This window comes from Chiloscyllium plagiosum, chromosome 30 (assembly GCF_004010195.1).
Source record: "Chiloscyllium plagiosum isolate BGI_BamShark_2017 chromosome 30, ASM401019v2, whole genome shotgun sequence".
NCBI lineage: Eukaryota > Metazoa > Chordata > Chondrichthyes > Orectolobiformes > Hemiscylliidae > Chiloscyllium > Chiloscyllium plagiosum.
In genome coordinates, this window is record NC_057739.1 from 2,266,893 (window position 1) to 2,276,612 (window position 9,720).

Here is a 9,720-nt window from a genome sequence, read left to right on the forward strand (position 1 = left end):
CCCCGACACCGGGCCGGATCCCATACTGACCCCTCCCCCCAACACCGAGCCCGACCCCTCGCTGACCCATCCTCCCAACACCAAGCCTGACCCCGTGATGACCCATCCTAACACCGGGCCCGACCCCTCACTGACCCAAGCCCACGACACCGGCCCCGACCCCTCACTGACCATTCCCAACACCGAGCCTGACCCGCCACTGTCCATCCCCCTCCACACAGCAGCAGTATGTACTGTGGTGGATCTGGCTGAGGTGTTGGTGATGGAGGGTGTGGATGTGGTCTATCGGTAAAATGCACTGCAGAAATTCACCAAAGATTACACAGCACCTCCCAAACCCAGCTGCTTACACTGAGAAGGACAAGGGCAGGAGTGACATGGGAACATGATCACCTGCAAGCTCATCTTCCAGTCTCTCACCATCCTGACTTGGAAATTTATCACTGTTTCTTCACTGTTGTTGGGTCAAACTCCTGGAATACTCTCCTAAGGGCATTGTGGGTCTACTTCAGGAAGGCACCTCACCATTACCAAATAATGGTCAGATTTCCTCTTATTGGAGATGGTCATTGCCTGGCATTTGCGTGGTGCCAATATTAATTGCCACTTTTCAGCCCAAGTCTGGATATTGTCCGGATCTTGCTGCATTTGGATATGGACTGCTTCAGGAATGGTGCTGAAAACTGCCGCCATTAGTGAATATACCCACTACTGATCTCATTAATGAAGGGAAAGGTCATGAAGCAGCTGAAGATAGTTGCGCCTAGGACACTATCTGCAGGAGTTCCTCAAGGTAATGGCTCCCAGCCACAATGGACTGGGCATACTTGAAGATTGACTGATATTCAACAATCAAATCCTTTTGATTTCTATTGACTACAAGGTGGCAATCAAACAGCATTCCAGCAAGCAGGGAATAATGGAGCCCTATCAAAACTGTAGAGTCATTCAGCATAGAAACAGGCCCTTCAGCCCATTGGTATTAGTCGACATAGTTTGTCTAATTGCATTTATCTGCATTTGGTCCATAGCACTTAAAATGCCCGTGCATAGTATACTCAGTCTTGCGAGTACCTACCTCCACCAGCCTCTCAGACATCACATTTCATATTTCTATCCTCCTCTGGGTGATCACTGTTTTCTCAGCTCTCCTCTCAACCACTTGCTCCTCACGTTAAAGCTGTGCTCTCTCTGATCGGAGATCCATCTGTCACGTGGCAGCAATTATCACAACTCTCTCTGTCTCTGCTTCTCAGCATTTTGTCTAGTCGATCAGATCCCCTCTGCTCCAGGGAAAACAAACCCAAGCCATCCCCGCCCAGCCGGAGACATTCCATTCCGAGCAACATCATGGTGAATCTCGATTGCACTAGAGTGTATGCAGACATGTCCTTCCAATAGTGTGGTGACCAGAACTGCACACAGTATTCCATAATGTTGTATCAAGTTGGAACAAGACTTCCTTGTTCCTATATTCTATACCCCAGATAAAGAAGGCAAGTTCCCTATATGCTGCCTTCACCACCCTGCCTACCTGCTGTACAAGTCCATTGATCTCTGAAAAACACAAAGTTCCTTTGTTCCTCAGTACTCCCTACAATTTATTGTGTATAACCTTTCTTCTTGGAGATGTAATAATGTATCACCTAATACTTACCAGAACTACATACTACCTGCCACTGCTCTGCCCAATTTACTAACTCATCAACGTCAGGGTGTCCTCTTCACTATCAACACCACCATCAATTTTCATGTCATCTGTAAACTTAATTAATTATAACTTCTACATTCACATCCAAGTATTATAACAAAGGTCCCAGCAGTGAACCCTTTGGTACATTTCTGCTATCAACCTAGTAATGGGGAAAATTACCAAACTACAGTGGTGTAGCTGTCCTAGAACAGTTTGGCTAGGGGCCTAAGTTAACCAGAATGATGGCATGGCCCACAGGCCGTGCTATCCCCAGTGTGATCAGGTGAGTTTTCACATCAACACGGTGACCTGGATTGGCTTCAGAGTGAGAATTATGAACGGGTGGACCCCAGGATGTTGCTAGGCTGAAATACAGCCTTGGTGATCCCACCTTCAAGAAACATGCAGAGGAGACAAGATTAGCTCTGCCTGAGAACAGGTATAACTCCCTCAGCCAAACCGAGGTAGTTGTACCAAGCTACACAGGTGTTGTTACTGAGTCAGGGCCTGGCGACCATCCCCGAGTTAATAGAGAGAGATATGGATTCTTCCTTGTGACTCTCACTACCTTGACTGTACCAGCCCTTTTTTCCCACTCCTCCTGAAGGATGAGTAGCCATTGTGGTAGAGGAGATCAGGCTGCAGCATCTGTGGAATCTAAAGAGAGGCTCAACAGGGGCAAATCAAAACCCAATCCGTTACCTGGCAACGTAATCTCTGCTGACATCCAGGAAGATGAAGAAGCACTCATCATTGGGGGTGTAGGCGGTGTGTGCCCTCAGAGTCTGAGTGATTTCCCGCATTGTCTTCAAGTCAAACACATGGATATCAATCTCCTCGGCAATGGGTGGAGGGTTCATCGGATCACTGATGATACAGCCTTTGGGCCAGGCTCGACTGTTCACGTATAAATACCTGTGAGGAAGAAGAATGCAGTATCAGAACCACAAAGCGGTGAGTAGTCGAGGAGCTGATGTGCAAGCTGGTGTCTCTAATATGATTCACAGTCTTTGCATGCTTTGGCAGAATGGAGAGGGAGGACTGACCTGTGATCTGGAGACAGACCCATGCCTATGATGTGACCGTGGACATCAATCGTGTAGTCCAATGCATCAAAGAACTCGTTGGAGCTTCGTTCTTCTCCTAACACAGGTCCTGATGTCGTCATATGTTGAGGCAAAATTTGTTTAATACCTGCAATGACAAGAGTCACAGAGTCCTTCAGCATGGAGACAGGCCCTTTGGCCTGAACTGCTCCATGTCGACCAAATCTCCATCCATCCACGCTAACCCCATTTCCCTGCACTTGGCCCATCTCCTTCTAAACCTTCCTATCCATGTATTTGTCCAAATGCCTTTTAAATGTTATTAATGTATCTGTCTCATTCACTTCTACTGGCAGCTCATTCCATATGTGTACCACCCTCTGTGTAAAATAGTTGCCGCTCAGGTTCCCTTTTATACTTTCCCCTCTCACCTTTTATTAAACTGACTAGTTTGGTCCTGTTCCATAATTATTTTGGGACCAGTGACCATTGAAACTTAATAGAACTAAGTGCTCTCCCGCTGTCACCTGTCCTGCCCAATTTCCCAAGTGCGGGTCGAGTTTTGTCTCTTTCTGAGTAGAACCCTCCATGTACTGCTTGAGGAAACTTCCCTGAATGTACTTAACAAATTCTACCCAATCTAAGCCCTTATCGCTATGGCAGTCGCAGACAGAGTTTTGACAAATCCAGTGAGATAATCAGTTCTGGGGAAAATAGTTCTTGGGATTTGGGTTTGAACCGCACCATAGTAAGTGGTGAAATTCGAATTCAATAACTAAAACTTGGAATTAAAAGCTGGTCTCACTGCACCTATTAATGGACGCCATTGTCAGTAGTTATAAACACCAATCTGGTTCACTGATATCTTTCTGAAGAAGAATGGCAGCATTTCTTCCCTTACAGACCTACATGTGACTCCAGACCCACAGCAATGTAGCTGACTCTTAACAGCCCACTGAACTGGCTGAGCAAAACACATAGTTCTAGACCAATGAAGGATGGATGATAAATGCTGACCCATACAGCAACACTCATAAACCGTTAACAAATACAAATCAATTCAAAACGAGGGACAAGTATGCCCAGTACATTTGTTTCCACATGCTCCTTGGATGTTTTGACTGGGCAGAGACAAGATTATTTGGTATCTCACTTGATATCTGATAATACCAACCCTGTTCCTCTCCTTTGCCCAACATCCAAACTATAGACTTCAAAAAAATAAGGATCAAAAAGCTCCCTTTCAGATGCTCTGGTTTTCTCCCACAGTACAAAGACGGAACGAGATTGTGTTGGGATATCTGGTTGGCATGGACGAGTTGGTCTGAAGGGTCTGTTTCCATGCTGTACATCTCTATGACTCTATGCGCAGATTAGGTGGATTGGCCGTGGGAAAGCAAGATTGTGGGGTAGGATAGGTCTGGGTGGGATGCTGTTCAAAGGGTCAGTGTGGACTCAATGGACTGAAAGGCCTCTTTCCCTACTGTAACACTGAATAAATCATAGCTGTTCTGTTCTGGGCACTGCACGTTCGGAAAGATGTGAGGACATTGGAGCAAGTGCAAAAGAGAATGACAAGAATGGTTCCAGGGCCGAAGGATTTCAGCGAGGAGGCTAGAGTGGAGGAGCTGGGACCACTTTCTTTGGAGAAGGTCAGTTCGAGGTGTTCAAATCAGTGTGGAAAGTGAGAAACCCATTGGTGGAAGGATCGAAAAGCGAGGCCGCAGATTCGGGTGATTGGCAAAAGGAGCAATGCTGACATCAAGACCAATGTCTTCCTGCAAGAAGTGGTTAGGATCAGAGATGCAGAGTCAATGAAGCTCTCACAGAATGCCTCCAGCATGGAGGAGGCCATTCAGCCCATTGAGTCTCCACTGACCCTCCAAACAGCATTCCACCCAGACCCACCCCCCCTACCCAATCCCGTAACCCCACATTTCCCATGGCGAATCCACATGGCCTGCATATCCATGGACACTGTGGGCAATTTAACATGGCCAATCCACCTAACCTGTTCCATCTTTAGACTGAGAGGAAACCGGAGTACATAGAGGAAGCTCATGTAGATACAGGAAGAACATGCAAACTCCACACCGTTGCCCAAGAGTAGAATTGAACCCAGGTCCCCGTCACTGTTAAGCAGCAGTGCTAACCACTGAGACACCAAGCCGCTCCTTTCAAAGCAGTATTTGACCAATTTCTGAAGAGGAAACATTGGTGAGGTTACAGGGAATTGTAGAGCACTGGCACAAATACAATGGGCTAAATTGTCCCCTTATGTGCTGTAACCACCCTATGATATTATTTACCCCTCTCTGTTACCTACTTTACAATGGTCCTTAAAATCTACCTCACTGCTTGAACATCTCCACATCTGTTTTAGTCAAATGTTATTTCACCATTGTTCCTTCCTTGGGACAGTGCTGTATAAATGCAAGCTGCTCACCATCACACCACCAAAACCCGTACTGGTGACCAAGAGCTCGCCGCGGGAGTTGGTAGCTACCTATTTGATGGGGAGTATATGTAAGGCTTCCTGTGGTGAAGATCAAGTACTTTTTGTCTGGATTTGTCTGCTGTTCCGACAGGAGACTCATGTCTGCTGGCTTCGTTTTGGCCTGTAGAAAAAGTTTTGCCACCCTTGCTTCAATTTGTTTTTCATCCATTAGGGGCTGCTCCCCATCGGAGAATACATTCCCATCTCTCTGTTCGCCATCCTGGCTGCTGACCATGACCTCTCCTGGGCTCTCACTCCTGTGCTTTGCTCTGGTGCACACCTCGTCCTCGCTGTCACTGCCCAGGTCAAACACTTGGGGGCTGGAGTCACTCGGCTGCTCCTCGGAGCCCAGCAGCAGGTCGGGAGTGTTGTGGCGGCTGCAGTCTGCCACCATGACAGTTCGAATGGTGCTGGCGTTCAGATTCTGTAGCTGAAACAGCCTCTTCACCACGTTTATATTCTCCGATTCGATATCCTAGAGTGAGGTAGAATATAGCATTAAGACTCAAGATAAACAGGCAACATACTAGCCCTCAGCACTCAGACCTCAATGTTACACACGGGCCAAAGCAGAACACGGTGGGTGCTGGAATTGGGCAACAGAAACAGGAAATGCTGGGAGTTCAGCCTTTTGGGAGAACTAGCTCTGATGGGGAGAAAAAGACAGTGCATGTTTGAGCTGCTCCACCTTGCATCAGAACACTAAAGAAACACAGTTATGAAAAGTATTGGACAGGAATGAGCCAGATCTCTATCAATAGATGCAGTGGACCACACAGGGGGTGTTTTTAGGGGAGCACTGAAGTGCAAAGACATGGAATTAAAATGAAGAATTGCAAATTCTGGAGATCTGAAACAAAACAAAAACAGAAATAGCTGTTGAAACTCAGCAAATCTTGCAGCATCTGGGAAGAGGGAAACAGCGTTTCACGTGCTCTTCAGAACTCAACTTCAAGGGTCACTGGACTCAAAAACCTAACTTTGTTTTCTCTCCACACACCTGCTGAGTTTCTCCAGCAATTTTTGTTTTTGTGCAGAGGCTCAGGAGGGTCCTGGGTGACCAGAGAATACGGTGCCAGTGATGGAAGATACGGTACGAGTTATGGAGAATACGGTGCCAGTGATGGAAGATACGGTACGAGTGATGGAGAATACAGTGTCGTGATGGAGAATACAGTGCCACTGATGGAGAATACGGTGCTAGTGATGAAGAGTACAGTGCTGTGATGGAGAATACGGTGCTGTGATGGAGAATACGGTGCTAATAATGGAGAATACAGTGCCGTGATGGAGAATACGGTGCCAGTGATGAAGGGTACGGTACCAGTGATGGAGAATACAATGCCAGTGATGAAGGATACGGTACCAGTGATGGAGAATACAGTGCTAATAATGGAGAATACAGTGCTGTGATGGAGAATACAGTGCCAGTGATGAAGGATACGGTACCAGTGATGGAGAATACAGTGCCAGTGATGGAGAATACGGTGCCAGTGATGAAGGGTACGGTACCAGTGATGAAGGATACGGTGCCAGTGATGGAGAATACGGTGCCAGTGATGGAGAATACAGTACCAGTGATGGAGAATACAGTGCCAGTGATGGAGAATAAAGTGCCAGTGATGGAGAATACGGTACCAGTGATGGAGAATACAGTGCCAGTGATGGAGAGTACGGAGCCAGTGATGGAGAATACAGTGCCAGTGATGGAGAATACAGTGCCAGTGATGGAGAATACAGTGCCAGTGATGGAGAATACAGTGCCCTGATGGAGAATACGGTGCCAGTGATGGAGAGTACGGAGCCAGTGATGGAGAATACGGTGCCAGTGATGCAGACTGTTCACAACTAGGAAACCTCAACCTGAAAAGTTTACTCTCCGCGGCAGAATTGTCAAGCATAGAAAAAGGCCTTTCAGCCTATCATACCAATGCTGTTCAAAAACAACCCCCTGACAATTCTAATCCTGTTTTCCAACTCTTGGCCCATAGCCCTGTGCGCCTTGGCATTTAAATACTGACTAACAGTTATGAGGGTTTCTGCCTCTACCATATTTACAGGCAGGGAGTTCCACATTCCCTTTTCTTTCTCCCTCACATGTCTTTTAAACTGAGTGCCCCCTGCCCTGAATATATCCTCCCTGGTCAATGAGCCTTCTATCAAGGGGAAAGGTTACTTCCTGTCTACCCTATCTATGCCCCTCAAACCTTCAAATATTTCAATCATGTTTTCCTCGGAGCAGAGCAGACCGAAGGGGGACTACCTCAGCCAGTCCAAACTCTCTTCACAACTGAAACTCTCCAGCTGAGTCAATCTCTTCTTGACCTTTCCAGTGCTATCATATCCCTCCTATAACGTGCATTTCAGAACCACAGACAGTACTCTAACCCCAGTGATTTCTCTCTGTAATTGCTTCCCTGGTCCTTGGTCCCTTGCCAGGCCTCAGGTGTTCACTGCACTCACAGCACTGCCACCACTCAGGAGGGAACCTCCTTCGAATTGCAGATCAATCCTGAAATAGGACATTGAATCTGTATTCTCCATCACTGGCACTGTATTCTCCATCACTGGCACTGTATTCTCCATCACTGGCACTGTATTCTCCATCACTGGTACCGTATCCTCCATCACTGGTACCGTATTCTCCATCACTGGTACCGTATCCTCCATCACTGGCACCGTATTCTCAAAACATCATTTCAGTCAGGACAACAGTCTCAACCTTTTTATTACTGTGATGCTGCTAACCACAGCATGATTATCTCAGGTCAACGTCTTAGTCTCAGGATGCTGGCAGTGTTAGAAATGGAGAAAAGTGTTGTTTTGGCAGATATAGAAAAAGCATACAGAAAAGGGGTACAGCAAGAGAACTATTAACTCTGAAAAGTAGAGATACTCTTCCCTAAACACCTGCAGTGTGGTTAATTAAATACTAACTTTGGTGTGTAAGTATTATAGCAAATAAGTTCTTTTTAAAAATTACGTTTTCAGCAAAAAGCTGAGATAACCGAAATGCTTGGGCTACACAAAATGATACAAGTTAATGAAATGTCCGAGGATGGAATGTACCAGCAGAAATGATACAAAATGTTAAACCAGATCATTCCCAGCACTTACAGGAAGGAAGGTTGCCAGCCTGGGGAAGGGGGCAATGGGCGTGGAGCATAGATGGGCAGAGGCAAAATACTAAGAGAGATTGGGTAATGCAGGAGTCTGGAGAGGTGACCTCACGCAGCTCAAAAGTATAACTGTAGTAGTTTGAATAATCATCACTTCAATTGCTCTCTGCAATTGGGGTCCTTTCTTGCAAGATCGTAGAATAAATCGTCTTGTTTCCAGCTTTGGTGGTCTCGTCTAAATTTTATTGAATTTTGTTTCTAACAGCAGGAACCTGGTTGAAACGACATTAAGTACTGCCCACATCTGTACTGTTTCCCAGTGTCATAGAGAGACAGGTCCCAACCCAGTACTGTACCGCAGTGTTATAGAGACAGACCTGTCTCCACTAATACTGTATGGTTAGCAAATTTAATAGAACATAGACCATTACAGTGCAGTACAGACCCTCAATGTTGCACTGACCCGTGGAATCAATCTGAAGCCTATCTAACCTACACTGTTTGATTTTCATCCATATCTTTTAAATGGTCATTGGATAATGTCCTTAAAGTTAGCAAGTCTGCTACTGTGCAGGCCGTGTGTTCCACACCCCTACTACTCTTGACAACTTTAAGTACATTTAAGTTGGTGAATCTACTACCATTGCCGGCAAAGCATTCCATACCCTCACTACTCTCTGAGTAAAGAAACTACCTCTGACATCTGTCTTATATCTATCACCCCTCAATTTAAAGTTATGTCCACTCGTACTAGCCATCGCCATCCCACGAAAAAAGCTTTCACTGTCCACCCTATCTAACCCTCTGATTATCTTATATGTCTCTATTAAATCACCTCGCCACCTTCTTCCCTCTAACGAAAACAGCCTCAAGTCCCTCAGCCTTTCCTCTTAAGACTAGTAAATCCTAGTAAATCTCCTCTGCACCCTTTCCAAAGCTTCCACATCCTTCTTATAAGGTGGTGACCAGAACTGTACACAATAATCCAAGTGGGGCCGCCCCAGAGTTTTGTACAGCTGCAGCATAACCTCATGGTTCCGGAATTCAATCACTCTATTAATAAAAGCTAAAACACTGTATGCCTTCTTAACAACCCTGTCAACCTGGGTCGCAACTTTCAAGGATCTGTGTACACGGACACCGAGATCTCTCTGCTCATCTACACTACCAAGAATCTTACCATTAGCCCAGTACTTTGCATTCCGGTTACTCCGACCAAAGTGAATCATCTCACACTTGTCCGCATTAAACTCCATCTGCCACCTCTCAGCCCAATTCTGCAGCTTATCTATGTCTCTCTGGAGCCTACAACATCCTTCGTCACCATCCACAACTCCACCGACCGTAAAGGTCTTGGTCTCTGCT

The 9,720-nt window shown here is 46.1% G+C and overlaps 1 protein-coding gene across 2 annotated transcripts in view; it reads right to left on the bottom strand.

Moving 5' to 3' along the window:
• The window catches only part of fbxw5 (F-box and WD repeat domain containing 5), a 36,818-nt gene that overhangs the window by 3,510 nt on the left and 23,588 nt on the right, over positions 1-9,720 (bottom strand). Inside the window, exons 5-7 of one of the 2 annotated variants that reach the window (XM_043719804.1) lie at positions 5,246-5,711; positions 2,740-2,887; positions 2,396-2,608 (exon numbers count right to left, since the gene is read on the bottom strand). In XM_043719804.1, coding sequence (XP_043575739.1) covers positions 2,396-2,608; positions 2,740-2,887; positions 5,246-5,711 — 827 coding nt within the window. Of the gene's footprint in view, positions 1-2,395; positions 2,609-2,739; positions 2,888-5,185; positions 5,712-9,720 lie in introns of both variants that reach the window. The other variant, XM_043719803.1, reaches the window with a different exon arrangement.